We start from the raw sequence: 24,619 nt of genomic DNA, 5'->3' as shown, positions 1-24,619 counted from the left end.
GGTTAATAAAACAAAACTAAAAGGATGATCTATTTGGGAAATAATAAATTTTTTATTTATATCTTATTTATATATATACTTTTTTATATACTTTTCTCAACAACCAGCGGAAACACTTTTATTGGCATTACACCAATCAACACTTCCTTCTATTTACCGACCAACCTTTGCAGGTTCCCTGTGGTATTTGGTGATTTATCTTTGGTGACCTTTAAATCGTTGATGTTAGAAGGCCTCCTTAACATCACCCTAATCTTTAGCTACCTCCAAAGATTCTCTGTAATATTCAAAATGGGAATTTGGCTGGACCACTCCAAAACATTAAAATTACTTCTTGTCATTTGAAACATGTTGATCAAATTAAAAATTTCAACCTAAATCTGCCAGGGATATGACTAATTTTGGCTGTAACTATCGAACTAAATATATGATTTTTGAACATGCAGATTTTATACAAGAGTTCACCAGCCTGCAAAAGTTTTTATCATCTTTAGATTTAAACGTTTCATAAAAAAGATTTGCATGATTGCCCAATATTCAAACAAGCTTGTTTGTTTCTTGTTGCATATCTAGCACTAACTTATTAATGCTGATCGTATCTGTTATTTATTTCCATGTTATGTTAACGTAAGTCTTTAAAATGTCTGACTGTGTGAACGGAGAGAAGGAGGTCATTGGAGCATTTCTCCAGCCAGGATCTGTTTCAGAACCGCTGCAGGGCTCTGATAATTGTCAGAGACTCCTCATGCCCTCACCATGAACTTTTGGGACTGCTGTCATCAGACAAACGGTACCATAACATCAAAAGCAGAGCCAACAGAGTGCTGCGCAGCTTTCTGCCTCAGGCTGTTAGAACTCCAAACTGCTGTTCAGATTATACACACATATCATATCGCACATTTTGCACTTACTTTTATGTGTAGTTTCTATGTTGTTATTTAAAAATGTCAGAAATATGGCATCCCATTTTGTTGTAGGATATAAGCTACACAGAACAAAATATCAACATTTGACTTGATTTGAATAATCTGTGAAGGAACACTAAATGAAATAAGATGTCAATGTATCTATTGCTTATTTATAGACACATGCATTCATTTGAAAGGAACAGTGACTGATACAGATCACTCACCTAAAGAACAGTCTGGTCCCGTCCAGTTCTGGTCGCAGGCACATGTACTGGTTTCAGCATTGTAGGTGCCATGGCCTGAGCACTGGTCCGGACACAAGGCCTTGGCAATCTCACAGCTGGCTCCACCCCATCCTGGCTGACAGTGACACTCCCCATGAATACACACCCCATGGGCCGAACAACTGGGATCTATGCAGTCCACTGGTGACAGATGGGGAGAAAGTATTACTAATTAAGCAGCTTCAGAACGGTTTCAGTTTCATTTTTCCTTTAATGTAACAAAAAAGACCATTTATTTTTTTTAAAAGGGACCAGAAATCTGTGGAAATCTTTTTTAGTTGTCAGCCTGAGATTTGAGGAAAATACAGACTTATGTTGCGTCTTATTGCTGAAAACACAGTGTGCTTTGTGCTGTATACTTGGATTAAAAACATGCCTTTCATTGCTGGGGTGTAATTTGTTTATTTTAAATTCAATTCAGTTTTAATTATATAGCGCCAATTCACAACACATGTTGTCTCAAGGCACTTTACAAAAGTCAGGTTCATACATTCCTATTAATCCTAACCATTGAACAGTTCAGTCAGATTCAGTTATTTATTCAAATTGGATAAAACGTTTTTCTATCTAAGGAAACCCAGCAGATTGCATCCAGTCAGAGACTTGCAGCATTCACTCCTCCTGGATGAGCATGTAGAGACAGTGGACAGTCACTGGTGTTGACTTTGCAGCAATCCCTCATACTGAGCATGCATGTAGCGACAGTGGAGAGGAAAAACTCCCTTTTAACAGGAAGAAACCTCCAGCAGAACCAGAACCAGGCTCAGTGTGAACGGCCATCTGCCACGACCGACTGGGGGTTTGAGAGAACAGAGCAGAGACAGAAAGAGAACAAAGAAGCACTGATCCAGGAGTACTTTCTATGGGAAGGAAAAGTAAATGTTAATGGATGTAGCTCCTTTAGTCGTTTCACCTAGAAAGAAAGAACAGATAAACTGAGCCAGTTTTCAAGGATAGAGTCTGAAAGAGAGAACATACGAGTTAGTCACAGTCATGCAGTTTGACATAGGTTTTCCTGAAAAGACAGAAACTACACTTCTGATGGACATACACAGCATTTTTAGATTAAAAGTGCAAATCTAGCTTTAATATGTCATCTCACTGTGATTAAATCAGTTCAGCTTGTTGAACCATTGCTTAACTACAAACATAAAAAAATCTAGCACTTTCAGCAAGTTGATTACTTAATGTGTGCATCCCAGATAGAGACATGATGTAGGATACACAGCTGAAGACTTTACGTCAACCCTTCAAAATTTTTGTTTTTGTTTTATCAAACAAACTTTATTTCTAATGCCTTACTGCAATGTTTATTCAACTTTCTGCAAGTTATATTTAAAACCTTTTAAGACTTGTTTAAGACTAATTTTATTTAAATTTAAGACCTACATGAATAATTTAATTTATAATAATTTAATAACCATAAAAATGTCTAAGCTACATAAGGCTTAAATGATACCTCAAATAATTGGAATAACTTGATTAACTTGAATACTAAAATTCCTTAAGGCTTTGTTAAATTTTGTTTAATTATTCAGAGCACTGTGTTCTGGCTCATTAAATGTGCTGCACAATGCCCACTTCCACTAATGACAGTTTGCACTGCAGATACGTGGATGCCAAGTGTGGTTTTCAGGTATGGATCATAGAGAAAATGACAGAAAGTGTGGGATCACTTTAAACTTAACAGAAATTCCATAATAGCACATCTTCACTGCTGCAACACCTGAGCAGAAAGCATCTGCTGCAGCGGCAGACCAACTAATCCACCCCCCACCCACTCCCCCAATGTTTCAATTCACGTTTATTATCAGTTCGCGCTTCCGAAGCACACCAGAAAGACGTATTTTAATAATGGGACACTTCTGTAAACAACAGACGTCTCGATGTCTGCAGACGGAAAATATTTTATCTTAATATGTTTTATGATGTTAAAAAGAAATCCAGACTGCAATATGCATAGAAATATCAATGCACCTTTTTGTTTGTGACCATTTTCACCACAGAGGCAGCTAGCAGAGTACTGATGGTAAGTCAACCAGAAAGGGATGAGCTTCTGACATGTTAATAGAACGTTTTTTAAGCTCCAAATGCATCCTTTGCTACAATTGTTCATGTGTTCACTGAAAACATGCTATGTTATGACTTTACAATGTTAGATAATATCCTAGTTTTAATACCTTAAATCTATGTCTTTAATCGTGGAAAATAATCAGTTTCTCCTAGCAAATTTGCAACTTTTTAACATCAGAGAATATCCAAGTTTTCTCTTGTAAATATGTTAAATTTATTTAATTAATAATAATAATTTAATTAATTAATTTAGAGTTCTACGTTTTTGGCAGAAATGTAGTCCTCTGGCCACATTATGTTTTTTTCCTTGATCTGCAATGACCCTAATACGCTAATAGAGCATCTGGTCCATGTTATTTACACACAGGCTTGATAAAATTGGACTAAATAAGAATGCTTAATCAATGCTGTCATAAATATGAAAAAAAAAAACAAATTCAGTTTTGAATCTAACTCACCTCATCACCAAAAAGGACCTATAAATAGATTTAGTACTTCATCTAAGTGTGCATGAAATACTCATTTTTTCTATCTTCATTTATACACTCTTTAAAGATTAGAATGTAAAATCACTCTGTTGTCATACATTTGTGATCGTGTGTAGCACACTGTCTGCAGTGAATGCCGATTCAGCAGTGTAACCACTAATGTGTAATTGCATGTCAGATTAGAGTAAATTAATTTGCACTGAAACATTATCATTTTAATAAAATACTTTTCAGCCGGGGTAATTTAGGCAGGTGTGCATAGGTCATTCAGATTATTAGCTTTAAATCTGTTATGTATTTAGCCACTGGGTGGTCAAATTCATGTTGGGAGAAAAGGTGAAAACCAACATGGGATTAATTACATTAGCAATACACCCCCATACCAGGCAGAGGCTGACATGCCACTAGGTGGGATAATAATAACCTCTATAAGTGTGGATATGCAGTACTGTGCAAACGTTTTAGGAAGGTGTAAAAATTATATTAACTTAAAATACTTTTGAAACTATAAAGAATCATTGTTTAATTTTAGAAATGTACAAAATGCAAAGTGAGCAGACAAAGGTAATATCTAAATCACATAAATATTTGCTGTTACTACCCTTTGCTTTCAAACCAGAATAGATTCTTATATGTATACTAACAGTAGGTCAGGGATTGTATTCAGGTGTATGATCAACCAATTACACCAAACAGCTACTAATCCTCATTAATGTCACATGTAGTTTTCAGTCATTAACTGAAACAGAAACAGCTGTGTAGGAGGCTTAAAACTGGGTGAGGAACAGCCGACCTCTGCTACCAAGATGAGGTTGTGGAAGAGAGTTTAATGTTACAGGTAATACACTATGGCATGACTGAGCACAGCAACAAGACACAAGGTAGTTCAACTATCAGCAAGGTTTCTTCCAGACCAGCATTTCAAAGCAGACTGGTGTTTCAAGATGTACTGATGAAGCACCCAATAATTAGTGTCTGCAGGCAAGAGCAAGGAATGGTGGAGGTTCCTTGCAAATTTGGGGGATTCATTTCTGCAGATGGAGTTGGCGATTTGGTCAGATTAATGGTGTCCTCAATGCTTAAAAATAAAGGCAGATGCTTATTCATCACGCAATACCATCAGAGAGGCATATGTTTGGCCCCACATTTATTCTGCAGCTGAGTTCCTTCAAAAATTGTTTAAAAAAAGTGTATCAAGAAAAACTGATGCAATCTTAAAGGCAAATGGCGGTCACACCAAATATTGATTTAATTTAAGTGTCTAATACCACCAATAACTAACTAATACCACTTCCATTGTTAACAGCATTCTCAGTTTACAGCTTTATCATACCTGCCTAAAACATATGCACAGTACTCTAAATAAAAAAAAAAATCTAGAATGTTTAACTTATCATTTTGGAAGTTTACCACCAGAAATTGTGATGGTATTTTGAAAAGGTCCTTATAGACATGCGAAAGATGCAAATAGTAGACTGAAGATTCAAGTAGCCTCTTTTATTACCAGAGCAGTGAAATGTATTCTTGAGCTTCCTGTTATGATACAAAACAACAAAATAAAATTTAAATGACAATATAATAAAAGGAAATCAAAACTAAGCAATTACTTTATACAGGTCCTTCTCAAAATATTAGCATATTGTGATAAAGTTCATTATTTTCAATAATGTCATGATGAAAATTTAACATTCATATATTTTAGATTCATTGCACACTAACTGAAATATTTCAGGTCTTTTATTGTCTTAATATGGATGATTTTGGCATACAGCTCATGAAAACCCAAAATTCCTATCTCACAAAATTAGCATATTTCATCCGACCAATAAAAGAAAAGTGTTTTTAATACAAAAAATGTCAACCTTCAAATAATCATGTACAGTTATGCACTCAATACTTGGTCGGGAATCCTTTTGCAGAAATGACTGCTTCAATGCGGCGTGGCATGGAGGCAATCAGCCTGTGGCACTGCTGAGGTCTTATGGAGGCCCAGGATGCTTCGATAGCGGCCTTTAGCTCATCCAGAGTGTTGGGTCTTGAGTCTCTCAACGTTCTCTTCACAATATCCCACAAATTCTCTATGGGGTTCAGGTCAGGAGAGTTGGCAGGCCAATTGAGCACAGTGATACCATGGTCAGTAAACCATTTACCAGTGGTTTTGGCACTGTGAGCAGGTGCCAGGTCGTGCTGAAAAATGAAATCTTCATCTCCATAAAGCTTTTCAGCAGATGGAAGCATGAAGTGCTCCAAAATCTCCTGATAGCTAGCTGCATTGACCCTGCCCTTAATAAAACACAGTGGACCAACACCAGCAGCTGACACGGCACCCCAGACCATCACTGACTGTGGGTACTTGACACTGGACTTCTGGCATTTTGGCATTTCCTTCTCCCCAGTCTTCCTCCAGACTCTGGCACCTTGATTTCTGAATGACATGCAGAATTTGCTTTCATCCGAAAAAAGTACTTTGGACCACTGAGCAACAGTCCAGTGCTGCTTCTCTGTAGCCCAGGTCAGGCGCTTCTGCCACTGTTTCTGGTTCAAAAGTGGCTTGACCTGGGGAATGCGGCACCTGTAGCCCATTTCCTGCACACGCCTGTGCACGGTGGCTCTGGATGTTTCTACTCCAGACTCAGTCCACTGCTTCCGCAGGTCCCCCAAGGTCTGGAATCGGCCCTTCTCCACAATCTTCCTCAGGGTCCGGTCACCTCTTCTCGTTGTGCAGCGTTTTCTGCCACACTTTTTCCTTCCCACAGACTTCCCACTGAGGTGCCTTGATACAGCACTCTGGGAACAGCCTATTCGTTCAGAAATGTCTTTCTGTGTCTTACCCTCTTGCTTGAGGGTGTCAATAGTGGCCTTCTGGACAGCAGTCAGGTCGGCAGTCTTACCCATGATTGGGGTTTTGAGTGATGAACCAGGCTGGGAGTTTTAAAGGCCTCAGGAATCTTTTGCAGGTGTTTAGAGTTAACTCATTGATTCAGATGATTAGGTTCATAGCTCGTTTAGAGACCCTTTTAATGATATGCTAATTTTGTGAGATAGGAATTTTGGGTTTTCATGAACTGTATGCCAAAATCATCAGTATTAAGACAATAAAAGACCTGAAATATTTCAGTTAGTGTGCAATGAATCTAAAATATATGAATGTTAAATTTTCATCATTACATTATGGAAAATAATGAACTTTATCACAATATGCTAATATTTTGAGAAGGACCTGTATTTATCATTTACAGCTATGAACACAGTATCACATAAAGTGAAGTGGCCTACAGTTTATACAGAGCTTGTTGCTGCTCGGCACACTCTGATTAAGAAGCCTAATAATCTGTGGCAACAAGCTCTAATGTGTTCTCTAAGTTCTAGTCATCTCCAGATGACTAGAACTAGACAGATGATTCTAGTTAGCTCCGGAACCATTCGGCTGAGTTCAGCAGGCAGAAAACAGATTTGCTTAATGATTGTAATTGCTCTGATCCAGCAGCGTTGGAGGAAAATGTCCTGCGGGGAAGGTAGGACTAATCTGATGCAGCCTTCAGCTACTTTGGCCACTCTCTGCAGGGCTTTCTGGTGCTAAACTGAAGCTGATTCTGAATCATGTGATGCCCATGTCTAGAATACTGTCAATAGTGGCCGTACCAGAGCGACAGTATTTGTGGATAAGGTGAGGGCCCCTGTAAAAGTAGACACCCAGGTAACTGAGGCTGATTACCCTCTCCACAGGTGCAGCATTGTTAATCTATTTACACTTTGGGAGGGATGGTCACTGTCTCAGTACCTGGCATATCAGCTTCAAAATTCTGTTTCTTAGTTATACCTTGTATAGCGTTAATCATTTTTCACTCAATGCTGGTTGTAAATGTTTAGGATATGTTTTCTGAGTCTTATGAAACATTAGCTGTTTCTAACAATATGTGTTACACAAGTATTCACACCCATTCGATATATTTTGCACCTTACAATGATGTGCCATTACCATGAAGTTCAATGGGTTTTACTAGGTTTAGACCAGCTGATATAGTGCATCACAGTGAAGAGGAAGAATGATTATACACAATTTTCTGAAATCTGAAAAGCATGGCGGGCCCTTTTATTCAGTCCTTCAAAATCAATAATATCCTTGTCTTGCTGCAGTTACAGCTGCAGGTTTTTACCAGCTCTGGCAGCCTACAGACTGAAGGTGTGGCCTTTGTTCTTTCCAAATTGCTCAAACACAGTAGGGTTGGATGGAGAGACTCGATTAAATCAATATTCAAGTCCTGGCAAGTCCCAGTAGAAATGAATATGTGTGGATGAGATGTGGTCCCCTGTGGATTTTGACTGGGCCATTCAAACACATTAATATGATTTGATCTAAATCTGGCAGTGTATTTAGGGTCACTGTCCTGCTACAAGGTGAACTCCTGCCTCAGTCTCAAGTCTTTTGCAGCCTCTTACATTTTTTCTTGCATTATTGGACTATATTTTGCTTCGTCCATTTTTCCATCAACTCTGACTAGCTTTTCTGTCTCTGCATGATACCGCCACCACCATGTTTTACAGTGGGGTTGCTGTACTCATTAAATAAACTGTGTTAATTTTCTGCCACACATGTTTTTGCATTGAAGTCTGGGATTGATTAAACAACGGAAAAGTTCAAAGGGTGTTTTAAAATTCAAGAGTGAGCAGTTTGCCTGCCACTAGATGGAAGGGCTTACTTACTGTTGCCAGAGATGAGATTTAGCACTGCAGTGTGATCAGCAAACTCCACAACTGTGTTTTAGCTGTGGGGTGGGCACCCGGTTGAAGGTGCAGAGGGTATACACATGGGGGCTGAAAAACCCATCCTGTTTTTATAACAATGTTAGCAAAGTGAGGTAGTTACCCACACGTTAACTTCCCCAGTGTAAAAGCCAGCTGAATACCACTGTTCTCAGCAGCTTGTTCAGTCCCAGGTCCCTTAGCTTGGTAAAGAGTCTGACGGGGAGTATAGTTGGTAAATGCTGAGCAGAGTTTACTACACTCAGTATCAGTACATTCGGCCTTTTCTTTCTGGTCCAACCCATGATGTCACTTTGATGTTGGCCTCCACATGTTTTTATTACATGTCTTTAGTAAAGATCTATTTTGACGAACATGTCTAAAAAAGGATTTAGGGGCTTGCCTTTTAAGTGAGTTAAGAATAGGGAACACTACATACACAGAGTCTGTATGTGGCTTTTCAAAGATTTGTTGAATGAGTAGCTATGAGAATTGTAAAGTAGACTCCCCTTAATAATGTCAAACAACAGAGTGCATCTGAACCACATTCTAATTCTGGAAGGTCATGAAGGTTGATCCATTCTTTAAAATGAACATTGTTTAAATATCTAAGCTTTGTTTGATTAGATTAAAAGTGTTATTATTGTTTTTACCATTACAAGATAAATTCTGTGAAGAACTGTTCACTCGGAGTAAACATGCAAGCCTAGGGAAAAGTTCCTGGCGTGAGGAATAATTGATGGGCTTGTTATTGCAGTTCAGCCAGGTCAGTGTGACATCAATTCAGCAGTCCAGTTTAGCTCTTGAATGAGGAGTTGACCAAAATAATGAGAATGTTATTGTAAACTATCACATAGGCCATTCTGATATTTTCCAGATGTTGGGCTGAAGTTGGATTCCCGGAACTCCAACTGAGAAGCAATGTTGTAGATGCCAAAAGGTTTTACGTAAATGAGTATGATGATTCCAATTGGTCAAGAGGACCCCAATACACACGAATGCTTTGAATCTTTATAAAAACCGGCCTTTAACGACTGAAAAACAGGGAGACTTCTGGAATTTTTGATGATGTTTTTGTGCACCGTGAAAGAATAAAAGTTCCCCCCGTGGAGACTGGGAATAGAGATTTCTCCGAGTTCTGTGTTAATTGTTTTAGCTCAGTGATAAGACCGCCCTCTCCTACAAAGTGTCATTATGAATAAAATACCTACTCTAGTTACAACCTGGTTACAATCTCACAACATGAAATGTGGTAACTTGTAATTTTTTCCATGATCTTAAGATGTTGTTCAGGAGCGTATATTACAAAGCAAAACCAAAGCATCAAAGCATCATGATGTTTGTGATTTTCATCTCTACAGGGTGATTTTCAAAAGGTTTCTAAAGTGGTTTATCAGGTCTGATGGTAAGCTCTGAAATTGTACTTTCAACATCAACTCATTAGCTGATTGTGGGATCAAACTGCAGACAACCCCTGAGGATTGACCCAATGCCATGTCATTCAACTGATGCACCATTTTCATGAACTTTAGATAATCTCTTCTTTTTCAAATTCAATTCAATTCAAATTCAAAAATACTTCATTAATCCCAAAGGGAAATTAAATGTTGTTGTAGCTCATTATGAAGGTTTCTTCAAAGAGCCATTGTAGATGCTGATGGTTTTTTCATACCTTCATCACAATTGTCCCCCTTATAGCCAGTGTTGCAGATACAGTATCCTGTCATGCAGATGCCATGTCCTCCACAGTTGATGTCAATGCACTGGTTGGACGGGACGTCACACTCGGTGCCTTTCCACCCACTGTAGCACTGGCAGCGGCCACGGGAGTAGTGGCCATTCCCACTACACAGCACCGGGCAGGAAGCTGAATTAGACACAATGGGACAGATAACTCAGTCAGAGAGTAAATCACCCACACCTGAACAAATTTTATAAAACAACAAAATCTGCAATTAGTCAAAATCTGAATAATGTAAGATTTAAACGGAATACACAGTTCCAGGGGCCTTAAGCAGCAGTTATCTGAATATTTATAGTTAGCTTCTTTATTGGGAGAGTAAAATAATTCTATTATTCCTTTGAGGTGTGAACAGCTTGCTTACTTGATTGATGAATCCAAGGTAAAAGCAAGGCCAGAAAACACCAGCACCAAACAATGCTCAACACACCAATTATTTTCTATTATAATCCCCCACACATCAGCCCAAGACACCTTCTGACACTGTCCTATTTTCAAGCAATGTTGCACCTGAAAAAACACAATTTTTATTTCTGGTCTCTCCCTCCTGTGACAGCCGGGCTCCTGAAACAGCTCTCCTCCACTTTTATATCAGCACTGTCTTTTTAATAAAAGCATATGGGGTGATTATTGTTCAGGCGCTACATATAGAAGGAACAAGACGAGTTTGCTGTAAAGGTTCCTTATATTGCGTGTAGTAGCTATAGGGGGCATATGACCTATGATGTATGAGGTTCCATTTGGCTTAAGGCTATGCAAAAAGACATAAACAGGTGTGTCTAAAATAATATGCAGTAAGTTGATCCCCAACTCGGGGAACATGAAGGCTGAAAATGGAAAGGCAAGTGTACAGAGCAGGTCATATTTACTGCTGAGATAACAATCTCGGAACAATAACCGCTTCTCTGTGGGTGGCTGAGTGTTTTTCTATGAGCATTTACCTCGAGAGCAGTCAGGCCCCAGAAATCCCGGGAAACAGTGGCATATTCCTGAGAGACAATCACCGTTTCCGTGACAATTCTGAGGACACTCCATAATTGACTCTGATTAAGTGAATATGAGAAAGAGAGAGAGGGAATGAGAAGGAGAGAATTTAGTGGTGAAAATTAATTAGGTAGATTGAAAATGAAACTGAATATTTTAAGAAATAACATGCACAGAGTAAAGCTGCATTGAGCACATAGAGAGACCAATTCTCTGTGGTTGCTGTTGTTTCAGCCAGTCGGGCCCATCAACACATTTAAAAATCCAATTATCCTGCTGTCTCGCTGGCTCTTTTTCTTCTTATGTGAGTTGTACAACCGGCCATGAAGACCTGTGTGTGTGTGTGTGTGTGCGTGTGTGTGTGTGTGTGTGTGTGTGTGTGTGTGTGTTAAAAAACACAGCTGCATATGTGTATGAGTGGCACACATGCACATAATGAGAGATCACATACAGTGTGTATCAGCGATGGCATAAATGTTGTTTGTTGCTTCAGTTTTTGTAACAATTCATGATTTCAGATTATTGTGCAGAGTGATCCGATGCAGATCAAGTCCTTGTAAAGAACCATGTCAACGCACTTTCTAACAAAAATCAATATTAACCTATATTTTTGTTTGCACTGCTACAAAATTGTGATGATAGTCATGTAAATGCTGCAAGAAGAGTCCAGGTAAAAAACCTTTATCAATAATTATAGAAGCAGAGTGGTTGCTATAAAAAAAGGTTCGTTGAGCAGAAATTATTGTGTTCTTGTTCAATGGTTACCTGCTTTGCATCAAAATGACTTTAAATGTTGCTGCAAACATTTCAGATGAAAGAACATTTTTCCAGATCTTTAAAAGGTTCAAGGCTCAGAATTTTTTCTCAGAATTTGCAGTAAGTGTGTCAAAGACTTTTGGAAAACATTCACATAAAAGCAGGCTACGAAAAAGGTTCTATGACTGACTAAAGTTCAGCATGAAGAACAAAGCCAAAAAGCATAAGGCTGATGCAAAATTATTTTGTCTGGTAAATCTTTCTTCTGACTATATTGATTTTGCATTGGCAAAATGAATTAATTAAACTTTAGGAAAATAACTAAGAACATGAATAAATTCAGTTTAATGGCACTGAGCCAATCTTGGAACATGTTCCTGCTAAGGGTCAACTTACAAAACACTGAATTCAGCATTTTTTAAAAGAACTCACTAGAACAATAGGAACACTGTGTTTTATTATTCTTGGCATACTGGGTTCTAGAATGTTAAGGCAGAAAATGCTCACTGGTAACATAAAGTGCCCAGGATCCCATGAGCACATAAAGTGGCCTTAGCTCAGTGATTAAGTAGATATTATTTAATCAGAAGATCAAGCGTTTGCACCCCAGGCCTTTTATGATGAGTCACCTTTGTATGGCATCTCAACCATGACCTTTCATACACTCATCAAAGTATGAATGAGAGCAGAAATTCTGCATTAAAACATAATGAAGGAGATGTATGTGAGTGTGAATGGGTGAATAAGACCCTCTAACATTTGTTTATAGTCCAGAACCATTCAGTGAAGGCTGATATCACTCTTTGAAAATCCAAAATTAACTCAGAGCTTAAAGGTTAGCTCACATTTCTGAGTGTCTAATGAATCCAGGCAGACAATGGAATCAGTCACTCAAAGACATACAGTTCTTACTAACACAGACACGCATCCTACCAATGACGATTGTATTGTAGGAGACTTGCTCTGTGTTCCGTCCATCATTGTAAAACGCCAAATGCCAGATTCCTGTGTCCAGGTACTGGATGAAGCCAGCCTCTAGCATGTTGACAGAGCGCGTGTGCCGCACTCCTCCACCGGACTCCTCATGGAAACCAGCTAGGTGCGCATACATGGAATCTTTGTCACTGAGGGCCCGTTTATCTTTGGAAATGAGGCGACTACCATCCAGCAGCTCAACAAAATCATACTGGAAGACACAAATATATAGAAATACAAACATCATTCACCATGGCCATCATTCAGGGACAGATACATTCATTTTTGGAAGCCTGTTCTGTGATCTGATGAAATAAAAATTGAAGTGATTGGCCATAATTACAACTGTTACATTCATAGGAAAAAGGGGGAAGGTTGCTAGCCTGACAATAGCATTGCAGCAGTTGTTGTGGTGGTGGGGGTCTTGGGGGTGGGGTGTGTGTGTGTGTGTGTGTGTGTGTGTGTGTGTGTGTGTGTGTGGGGGGGGGGGGGGGGGGGGTTATGTTGAGTCGGTGATTTGTCACAGGAGGGTTTGGTGCACCTCATGAGAAAGAACAGTGACATTTGGTTATGTAAAAAACAGTTGTTTTGGGAGAGGATATTCTCAAAAGACACTGGCAATGGACTGTCCCTAATCTACACCATAATGTCATAATAACAAAATAAGATTGCCAGGCAAGCTCCAACCTGGAGCCCACAAGGGAGGAGGAAGAGAGGATGGTCTCAAAAGAACTGATGATGAATTTTTAAAACAGACGTCTTTTAAAGCGGAGATTTGGCTGCACACGGAACCAGCTGGATTAGGGAAGAGATGGCTGAAGATTGTTTATCAGTGGCCTTTGCCCCAGGAGGATTACCAGATGATTCAATAAAAGAACAAAAACTGCGTGGACTAATAAATAATATGAAAATATTATTATTATTATTATTATTATTGCTGGTCTGCAGCAAGGGGGCCCCACAGGGAACTGTTCGGGCACCACTCCCATTTTCCCTCTACGCTGTAGACTTCTCCATCAACTCCCCAGGCTGCCATCTACAGAAGTTCTCTGATGACTCTGCCAGAGTCGGCCTCATTACAGGTGAGAATGACAGAGTGACTCAGAGTGGACACAAGACCAGTGCCAGCAGAACCATCTCCTGATCAATGCAGGGAAAACTAAGGAGGTGGTGGTGAATTTTTGCAGGCGAAAACCCACTACACTGACAGCGGAGCACATCCAGGAAACTGACACTGACATATTGGACTGTTATAAGTACATGGATGATCACCTGAACAATAAACTGGACTGAAGTCACAACACTGATGCTCTTTACAGGAAGGGTCAGAGCAGACTCTACCTGCTAAGGAAACTGAGATCTTTTGGAGTACAGGGGCATTCCTGAAGACCTGTGGCAGCATCTGTCATTTTCTATGGTGGATTATAGCAGCAGCTAATCTATAGCTGAGAGGAAGCGGTTAGATAAGCTCATGAGGAAAGCCAGCTCTGTCCTAGGATCTCCCCTGGACATACTGCAGGTGATGGGAGACAGACAGACTGGCAAAAAATATAAGACTGTTGGACAATGTTTCAGAACTTGAGAGCTCCTTCAGTGACAGACTGCTGCACCCTAGGTGCACAAAGGAGCGTTTTCACAGATCCTTCCCCCCAGAAGCTGTTTGACTTTATTACTTTCACTGCTCTCAACAAGCTCAGTAAGTGTTTACATCCCTGCTGTTATTTGCACAGATTGTCCATTTTTAGTAAGTAGCGTTTTTCTGCCCAATTACAAATGCGCTTTTTGAAATTTAAATATTTTCAATCTGAGTATGCCATTTTTAATAACTGTACAGCATTTATTTTTCTTATGTTTTATTTTGTGTCCTTTACTGTACAGTCTACTCTTACTTTTTATAGTTTTTTTATGTGTGTGAATACATGTATGCTTCCATTTGCTTTTTACCTAGCTGCTGACACACCTGAATTTCCACACTGAGGGACAATAAAATAGATTTCTATTCTATTCTTTTCTGAATTACTTATCAGTCTTATCAGTCAGTGAAATGTGTCAAGATATGAGTGGGTCTTGTGAACTGTGTGCATGCTGTTGCATGTGCTTGAGGAATTAACTTTCTGTCCTCTTAACTCCCAGCCATTTGCAGCTGATGGCAACTCATAGTGGGCCTGGTTCTGCTGGATGTTTCCCACTGTTTTCCAACTGTTAAAAACTTTCCACTTTTACCACATGCTTGGCTCAAAACAATTGGCTGGGCCTCTTCAAATAAATTGATTTGGATTGAATTCAGACCTGATCTGAATTGTACCAAGTGGTGCTTCACATCAAACATGCAACACTTGGACAGAGTCTCAGAAACCAAAAAGCAATAATGCACAAAGAAAATTGATGACCCTGGTTGTATCAAAGACAACAATACAAAACAGGTTTTGTGAAATTCTTGTTAGCTGAGTGTGTTGGGTTTATTCTGTCTGACCTGCAAAGTTTCACGTTTCAATACTTTTGGGTCGGGAACAGCTGAACATTGATTGGACTAGTTGAGTCAGCAACATTTTCACAATATCACGATGTATTTTCTGTGAAGTTTTCCATCAAAACACTGGTTAAAAAGTTAGAATGTATACCCTTTCTTTATGCATAGTTGATGACGGATTTTGATATAATTGAATCGTATTAATTCTAAGCTTTGCTCTTTTTGGTCTGGTATTTTATATTTAGAAAAGACAAACCATTGTTTTCAAACCGTGCTTTCTTAAGCATGGTTAGAGTTCCTTTGCTGGGGGAATTGAAGCTAGGCCATGACAGTGGGTGTCCTGTTTTATTTAAAGAACACAGATAAATCACAGTCTGACCAAGACGACATATGTTTCTGGAACAAAATCATCATCTGTAACTATGTCATGATTTCTGAGAAAGTCAGATGATCTCAGCCAATCCAGCCCTTTAGAGTTGAAGAGGTTAAATAAATAAAATAACTGGTTAAAACTGCCTAACCATTTACTTACTCTAGATAACATTATGCACATATTTACTTTAATAACAAATATCTTGTCCTAAAGTGATACAGACTGGCTAGTCATACAGTGGAGTACTTCAATACATACAACGAAGTATCATTCGGCATAAATCATGGTCTTCTTAAAAGTTGCAGAGTATTTAGTGGACCACTGCTTGATGATTGTGAGTTCACCTTCAACCCAAGAAGGTACAACTCGGAAATGAGGATATGGTTAAAATTCGACTTTTAAGACTAAGCTTTCGTTTTTGGTTACCCTGAGCTATTGCTATAGTTATGCTGCTATAGGCTTAGGCTGCTGGACCACATACTGACCACAAGTATTCACAAGTATTTTACCCTCTTCTCTACGTCTGTATGCTTGATTATCACTTACAGTGACTTTGTCTTTTCTGAAAGTACTCCTGGCCCAGTGCTTGCTTCTGAGATACCCTTCAACTTCCAACCAATACAGGCAAATTGCTGCTCATCTTTAGCCCATTCACTGAATGAGGTTTTGCTGCAAAATAAGATACTTAATGCTATTCAAAGGCCTTCATTAGACAAAATATTATTAACTGGCATTTTAGAATTAACTATATCCAATTTAACTGTATTATAGCTGGATAAACTAAACCATATTTAACTTCCACTATAGAATGAATTGGATTGGAATGAACCGAATCTGAATGGACTGAATTCAATTGTACATTTGATGCTTGGAAAAAAGTGTTTGGCCTCTACAGAGTTACTTTGTTTTTGCTTTTTCATCACATTTAAATGATTCAAATCATCAAACAAATTTTAATTTCACACCTGAGTATCTGATTACCTGAGTAAATATGAAAAGCAGTTTTGAAATGATGATTTCACATATGAAAAGAAAAGCTATAATTCAAGCTGACCCAATGCAAAAATATAATATCAATCTTATTATCCACATTCCATTACTGCCTGACCTGTAGAAACAATAAATCACCTAATGAGATCCTGTCTGACTAGATGAAGTATGCAGAAAAATCTTCAAAAGCACCACATCATGCCTTGACATGATGTGGACATTCAAGAATAGATGAGAAACATAGTCACAGACATCTATCAGTCTGGGAAGGGCTACAAAGCCATTTCTAAGGCATTGGGACTCGAGAGAACCACAGTGAGAGCCATCATCCACAAATGGAGAAAACATGGAACATTAGAAAACCTTTCCAGGAGTAGGCGGCCTAGCAAAACTACACCAAGAATGCACCGAAGACTCACCAAGAGTTCACAGAGAAGACCAGAACATCTAAAACACTTACCTCGGGTAATGTCAGAGTAAGTGTTATGTAACGACAATAACAACGAGACTGGGAAAAAATAGCATCCCTGTGAGAGTCCCAGGGCTAACACCACTACTGACCAAAAAGAACAGAAAGGCCTGTCTTATTGGCCAAAAACATCTTGATGTTTCCCTAAACTTTAGAGAAAACATTCTGTGGACTAATGGGACCAAAGTGGACATTTCTGGAAGGTGTATGTTCTTCTACATCTGGTGTAACTCTAGCACAGCATTTTGGAGAAAACACGCTAGTATTCAAATACAGCAATGGTTTTATGATGGTCTGGGGCTGTTTCAGGATCTGGATGTTTTGCTGTGATTAATGGAACAAAGAATTCTGCTCGATACTTGAGAATTGTCAGGGAGAGTATCCAGCCATCATATTGTGACCTTAAGCTGAATTACACTTGGATGATACAGCAGGACAATGGTCCAATGCACACCAGCAAGCCCGCCTCTGAATGACTCAAACAAACATAGAAAACAAGAAAACAAAATGTTGATTAAAGACAATTCTGCAACAAAGGTAGGAACAAAATTCCTCTGTAGCAAAATAAAACACTCAGGTTGGTTTGGATAGCTTTTCCCACTTAGAAAATCAAACCATCATTTGAAAAAAGCGTTTTGTATTTACTCAGGTCATTTTTGTCTGATAATACATCTGAAACACATACAAAATGACATAGAAAATGGAACTGTTCTGTGCTGTAAAGTCCCTAGACACATGGTTTTGTGTTTTGTTAATCCAAATAAATAAAAATATGCTGACCTGAACTGAATTACCTTGACAATGAGACATCAACCAGGAAAATAAGTCATACTAAGGGTAAGGGTCGTCAATTGTGAAAGAAGTCAAAGTAACTCTGAACAACTGTGAATCTCGAGCCTTGGTTAAAGTAATGCTTCCACCATCAGAACATATAGCAGCGATGATGAGCTGGGTTCCAACAATAAAGAAGAATATGCTAGCAAACATGAGAAAAGCCTCAATTTATCATACTTCCTACGTTTCATCTGTAAAACATTATGGCCTTAGTATTATGGTTTGTAGTGTCAAGGCCAGAGCAGTACCATCACTGATGGAACAATCAATGCAAGCTTACATCAGACTATTTCAGAAACATAAAAATCTAAAAACATAAATAAAAATACCTGACAGGAAATGTGCATCTAAATGTAAGTAAAACCCCTTAACAAAAAGTACATCTGGAGATGGAAAAGTATATTTAACACCACTGTAAACCTAAATCCATGTAGGCAGATGGCATGAAACGTTAACCTTCTCTAAAGTTTTAATCATTATGCCATGGGTGCTCTCTGATTTCATTTCTCTGTTTTGGTAGCCGCACCTTCATGCCAAATTTGAAATGTTTGACATAAGTGTGATTTTATTAATAAGCAACATTTACTTTCAGTTTGAACCTTTGAATCAAAAAGTTAGAAGCAAATGGAAGCTAGACAGCTTTTTTGTGAAAGTTTAACATTTAAAAGCTTGGATCTGCAAACTAAGAAGGGATAATGATAACTTGACTCTAATGTTTAAGGACAAGGACGTGTCTGCATGCTTTTCCATTAGGAATATGCCAACACTGAGCAGCATTAGGAGTAGCGCAGCAGGAAACTATTTTTGGCCACACACAGATGAAGGTAAGTCAAATAAAGAAGTAGATGAAGCTAATCTGCTTCCCTTTTAACTAATAACACATAAAGCATTTGACCGAGACTCAGGAAGGGATGGGAGGTTTTGACATTTTGAGAAAGAGTTATTTTTTAAAGGAAGCTCTGGTGTTTGTTAAACGAATAAAAGGTTGAACGAATCACACAAGGCTTGGATGTTTGTTCCCCTCCTTAAATCACAGGCAGCCATCTTTCTGATGTGGTGGAATCAATCGGACAGACAGATGAAAACAAAGATGGAGCTGTACCTGTGGTTTTTACTGCCTCATTCCCATCTTCGAAATGATTTCCAACTTAATGCAGTTTAAAATGTGACATTTATAATGATAAATGCACACAAACATTTTGCTGCTGTATTGTTTTCCTAATCTGCCATGGTACCTGAGTCGAGGGACGGAACACAGATGAAGTGATTTGCACTATTTCTGCACAGTTGATGATTCTGGCTCTGACTATGCCTGTCTCTCTGTGTGGACTGGGAGTTTCCTGTGTCCCTGCATGTCGGTGTGCATGGGTGAATGTCTGCACGTAATGGCCATGTGGTGAAATGGAGACCTATCCAGGGTGTACACTGGCTCATATCCCATGTCAGCTGAGACAGAGTCCAGGCTCAACAAGAAAAGAGGGGGGATAATTATTTGGCAGTTACGTTAGTTTAGGGTTATGACCAACATAACTCTAACACCCTTAATCTCTTCCAGATGAAGTTCAATTTTAAGTTAAGGTCTAATTAGATCTCCTTCAAATGTGTTTCATTTTGCTTCATGTTTATCATCAGAGCAGTAGTAAGCAGTCATTTCTGATGTTTTGCATTAACATTTTGTTTTAGTTTTCATCTCAGACACAGCAACAGAAGTAACCATAAAATCCTTTTTTTCCATATTGCACAACACGGCTCTAAGCAGGAGAAGTGTGGGAAATAGAGAAGAAGCATACCAACACTGATGGGAATGCTAATCTTTTTTCCAGTTGCTGAAATATTGGTGATTCTCAAACCATGCTTCGCTTTTGTAGCCCCACATCCCAGCAGTGCCAACATAGTCAACCAGGGAATGCATTTCAGTTGTTTCCTCTTTCAGTTTTATTCAATCATAGAATACAAAGCGCATATGTAAGATGATCCACTGTCTCAAAATGCCTTTCATTCAAATGAACCATCTACCACTTGAAGTATTAAAGAAAACAAGAACATTTGTGTTTTTAACTTTGGGCTCGATCTTTCCTTGTAAAGAACCCATCGTAGGCCAAAAGTTCTTCTCTTATAGACAGGGTTCTGTCACATTTTCAATGAAGGAGATGGAGAAATGAGGGAGAAATAAAGGAAGTACACACGTTAGAGACCAAGGTTTTTTTTTTAAACAATGAAGGACAGAACGGTAAGACAACTAAGAAAAAAAGGAAGTCAGAAAGGACAGATGGAAGGAAGGAACAAGACAGGGAATGACAAGAACAAGACAAAGACACAAGGAAGAATAGAAGGATACAAGAAAGTAAATGACAGAAGGTAAAAAAAAGTAAGGATACAAGGAAGAGGGGGAAGAAAGAAGGAAGAAAATGATGGAGAAAGGGAGGGAAAAGAACAAATACAATAAAGAATGAAACAAAGGAAGAAGACTGAACTTAAAGGAAGAGGGAGGAACAAAGGAAAGAAGGACACCAAGAAGGAAGGTGGGATGAACACAATATTTAGACAGTGGGTTTAAGGATTAAATTCCGGAAATATAAACATTCTTCATACTCCTTTTTTTTAAATACATTTTTCAGTACTGATTTCAAATATTTTTTCAGAATGTGTACAACAATTATGGCCTCAAAGGCTTCAGAGTGAAAGGAACGTCCAAATTTAGCATTTCAGTGTTTGATTTATTGAAGGTTTTCTAGAATCTGCAAATGATTAATGAATAAATCCAAGTTCAAATATATAAACTAGTTCTCTGACATGGACCTGGCTTTTAGGCATAGTTAAACTAAGGTCACAGCCATTCCACAGGCCAATATAATGTTAGCCTGCTTCAACCATTATTGAAGGAGCTTTGATGAGTATTTGGGTTCAATCGTCTGTTGGAACACTCTTTTGTCTTGCCGTTTCAAACATTGAGCAGTTAATTTGAGGTGAAGTTGAAGAGTTATTTAGGTAGGAAAGTGAACCTCAACATGAGAACACCACCACCATGCTTGGCAGAAGGTAAACCCTTTTCATTTAAAAGTCTCAGCTTGACTCCTCTAAACATATTTTGTCTTATTGTTACTGAATAGATCATTCTATGTCTCGTCTGACTAAAACATTTCTCTCCAGAAGCTGGATTGTCTGTGTGGGCGGCTGAAGATTTGACTTGAGCTGGAATCTTTGAATTTTGGATCAGTATTTTCTTTCTTGGTGAGCACCATCTCAGTCCAAAGTAACGTTGATGTATAAAAAAATATTTAATTGGACATGCTATCCATGTCTGAGGTTTTCAGAGGACCAACCTGTGTGTGTGATGGCGGAAGGCCTTTCCGACCATACACCCCAACCAGTGCATCTTTCTGGACTGATATGTTGAACTTCAAGAACTGCGGCTGGTCAATATAAAGCTGGGACCTCCAGAATACACCTTGGATAAGAAACAAACAAGGAGGAAGAAGTCATTTAAACTGTGATGCACATATCAGACAATCTCTGGAGAATGTACATGTTCATGACAAAACAAGCAACAACTTGACATGTTTGTCATAACATCATTTCTTAAAATACCATTATTTGTGTTGTTAGAAATTTTCACAATCCATCTATCTAATGAGACCCACAAATGCTGTTATTTTCTGTGGCATACATTTACATCAGATAAACTGCCACAGTTATCATTTATCACCAATATTGGGCAGGTTACTTTGAAAAACTAACTAGTTACAGTTACAAGATACTTTATTTAAAGGGTAATAGTATGCAACTACTTCAGTGACTTAAACAAAGTAATTTAACAAATTACATGAAGTTAAATTTTTTTTTACTTTACAAAAGTTTTCATAAATATAAACAATGTTGACTGTTTTTAAATGTGAAATCATCATCTCACAGCACAGAGGCTTAATATCAAAGTACAGAGGCAAGTAAAGTAGTAGACAGACAGGGGGCGCTGTAAATTCAAGTTGCTCCATGTCGAGCCATTCCCTGTTAGAGAGCATGACATGCATGATAGGTGAACAGGTGAGCACACACTGCTGTGGCCATACGTCTGTTTTGATTTGATTCTGTATAAAATGTTAAATCCTTTCACTTTGGCAGAGAAAGAGCTTCCACCTTGATATAAATCTGAGCTGATTATTAGACCGGTGTGTCGCCTCGACAAGAGGTGAACCTCGAGCTCTCAAAGTAAGAGGTGTGGGGAAAATGAAACAGCAACAAACTTTGCGCACAAAAAGTGCAGAAGATAATTTAATGTAATGCAATTTGTGATCATGAACATTTTCAGAAATGGCTGTAATTCCAAATTTGCCCTAGTGCCTGTAATGAATCACAGTTACTTTAACTTTTTGATTAAATAATAACACAGTTATAAATTATGACGTCAACTGGACGTCTGGTAATGAAATTTTAGTGTGTTATGAGTGGTCAGTCCAACAATCAGACAGGGATGCCTTAGGTTTTACTTTCAGTTTGAGGCTTTCAGCCTCCCCAAGTGAGTAAACCATCTGCATAGTGTAGCATGAGATTATGTAATGTCATTATTGGGTCATTGTTATGATTTTTAAGTGACAGTTTCATAAATACTGTAGCATTGGTGCAAAGGTGCAATTCACAGAAATGGCTGATTTGCAACAGTGTGTCAGCTAGTACTTCACATTTATGTTGTTTTAGAGTAGAATTCCTTACAGTTTAACTAAATCATGATTATCATGAAGAATAGTCAGATTATATATATGCAACAGGTCTAACTGCGGTTCAACTCGGAAAAAGTAGTTTGTATATTTAGTTGAGTCCAACTGCTGTCAGTGGTTCTAACAATGAACTTGTGTACATTTCCTACCGAATCTGCATCAGGTAATAGTACAGAAACACTGGTAACACTGGTGGCCGTATGTGACAGCATTACAATCCACGTGTGCTTCTGTGCATACTAACCTGGTGGAACATCTTGTATGACTCGCTTCCCCATGTCTGACTCTCCTGTGTCTATGGTGTTGTTCTCTAGAAGAAATATCTTGCCTGCAAAGTCAAAAACACATCCACCTGACAACCAGTTTAAAGTAGATATGATTGCATTTAATGTAAAGGATATACTTACAGCTGTTTTACCGCAGACATGTGCATGGAAAAAGTAATCTACAAAGCAAGACAGCCTGTTCTGCTTATCAGGAAGAGTCTTTAAAGTTTTATGCAATCCAATAAAATAACTTACTGGGAAATTAGTGACATATGGTTTGATGTTTCATTTTTACCTTTTTTGTCTTTATTTAGACAAATTCTGTGATTTCTTATAGAGAAAAATGAAGTTAATATGTTAACTTAGGTTCGGGAACAGGGCCACGCCCAAACTACACCTCTAATTACCCTGCAGTCTACTTATACCCAGTTCACCCATACCTCACAGTTTGTCAAGTTCTTTCAACCGTCACACAACGCTCATGCTTCCAGCATTCAAACTTAGTGTTGACTTACTATGAAAGGTGATCTCACTCTTCAGCTCAATCCCTCTGATTCAGAAGACGACCTGCTTCACAATCTATCTTCTGCCAAAACTTGTAATCCCATGATGAGACAGGTTTCCCGTCATAATCTTCTGCGTTCAGTGATTTTTGACCCTCGATCTTAGTCACGCACAGTATTACCTCCAGCTCAGCCTTATCCAGAAGTCAACCCCTCTCTTTCATCAAGACCAAAGACCTGCAGCCGTGGTAAATCTATAGGCAAAAGGCAATCCATTCATTCCCCCAGGCAGCATCGGGCTCCCAGGCTTTTCCCACCAAACACCATCAACACACCCACACCTCAGCATTCCTTTCAGTTGTTCCAACCCCCCGCAACATCAAGGCCTGAACCATAGCTTGCCTTCAACGTACGCTCAAAGACAAAGGTATCCCATTCAGCCACACCGACAACAAGTCAAGATTTTTCCAACTGCTCATGACTTCCATACCACAACAAGCAGCAGTATCTCCGACATCCAAATGCCCCGGGCTTCCAGCTTCTACCCCAAGATCTGTTTCCTCCACGAACACCTCCGGTGACGTCTCGGCTCTGCTGGGCTTCAGGACATCTGCCTGCGTCAACAGCTCCCCCTAATGGGGGCCAGGTTGTATTTTCCTTTGTGCCTGCATCCTCTCTGTCTGAGTTTTCCCAGCTCCTCTCCTCCATTATTTCATCACTGTCTTCACAGGCTTCACAAAATCCCCTTGCACATACATCCTTTCATCCTTCATTCCTCCCTCCTCCCATTCAAGTTAATATGGTCCCTGCTCCTTTTCAAACGCCTGCAGCTGTTCTATCCATCAAGAGCCTCAGTCATCTTCTTTTATGGCTACTGATTATCCAACTCAGCCTAGCGCTCCAGGACTTCCCCCATTTCCTACTAGTCCATCCTTTCCCCATTTCCCTCCTCAGTCCCTTCCCCTTTCCATCCCCAATCCCTTCCCATTCCCTCCATTCCCAAATGGGTTTTCTCACTGTAATAATCCTTACAACGTCTCCACAGGAGTT

At 38.9% G+C, this 24,619-nt stretch overlaps 1 protein-coding gene across 2 annotated transcripts in view; it reads right to left on the bottom strand.

Moving 5' to 3' along the window:
- LOC124868280 (teneurin-3-like) overlaps nt 1–24,619 on the bottom strand; it is a 474,572-nt gene that overhangs the window by 120,359 nt on the left and 329,594 nt on the right. For both annotated transcript variants that reach the window (XM_047365339.1, XM_047365340.1), the window contains 6 exons: nt 23,045–23,128; nt 21,412–21,536; nt 12,911–13,163; nt 11,179–11,280; nt 10,169–10,363; nt 1,133–1,333 (listed from right to left, as the gene is read on the bottom strand). In XM_047365339.1, the coding sequence (XP_047221295.1) occupies nt 1,133–1,333; nt 10,169–10,363; nt 11,179–11,280; nt 12,911–13,163; nt 21,412–21,536; nt 23,045–23,128 (960 nt within the window). The remainder of the gene's footprint in view (nt 1–1,132; nt 1,334–10,168; nt 10,364–11,178; nt 11,281–12,910; nt 13,164–21,411; nt 21,537–23,044; nt 23,129–24,619) is intronic.

Source organism: Girardinichthys multiradiatus, chromosome 5 (assembly GCF_021462225.1).
Source record: "Girardinichthys multiradiatus isolate DD_20200921_A chromosome 5, DD_fGirMul_XY1, whole genome shotgun sequence".
NCBI lineage: Eukaryota > Metazoa > Chordata > Actinopteri > Cyprinodontiformes > Goodeidae > Girardinichthys > Girardinichthys multiradiatus.
This window is presented reverse-complemented; position numbering and strand designations above follow the sequence as displayed.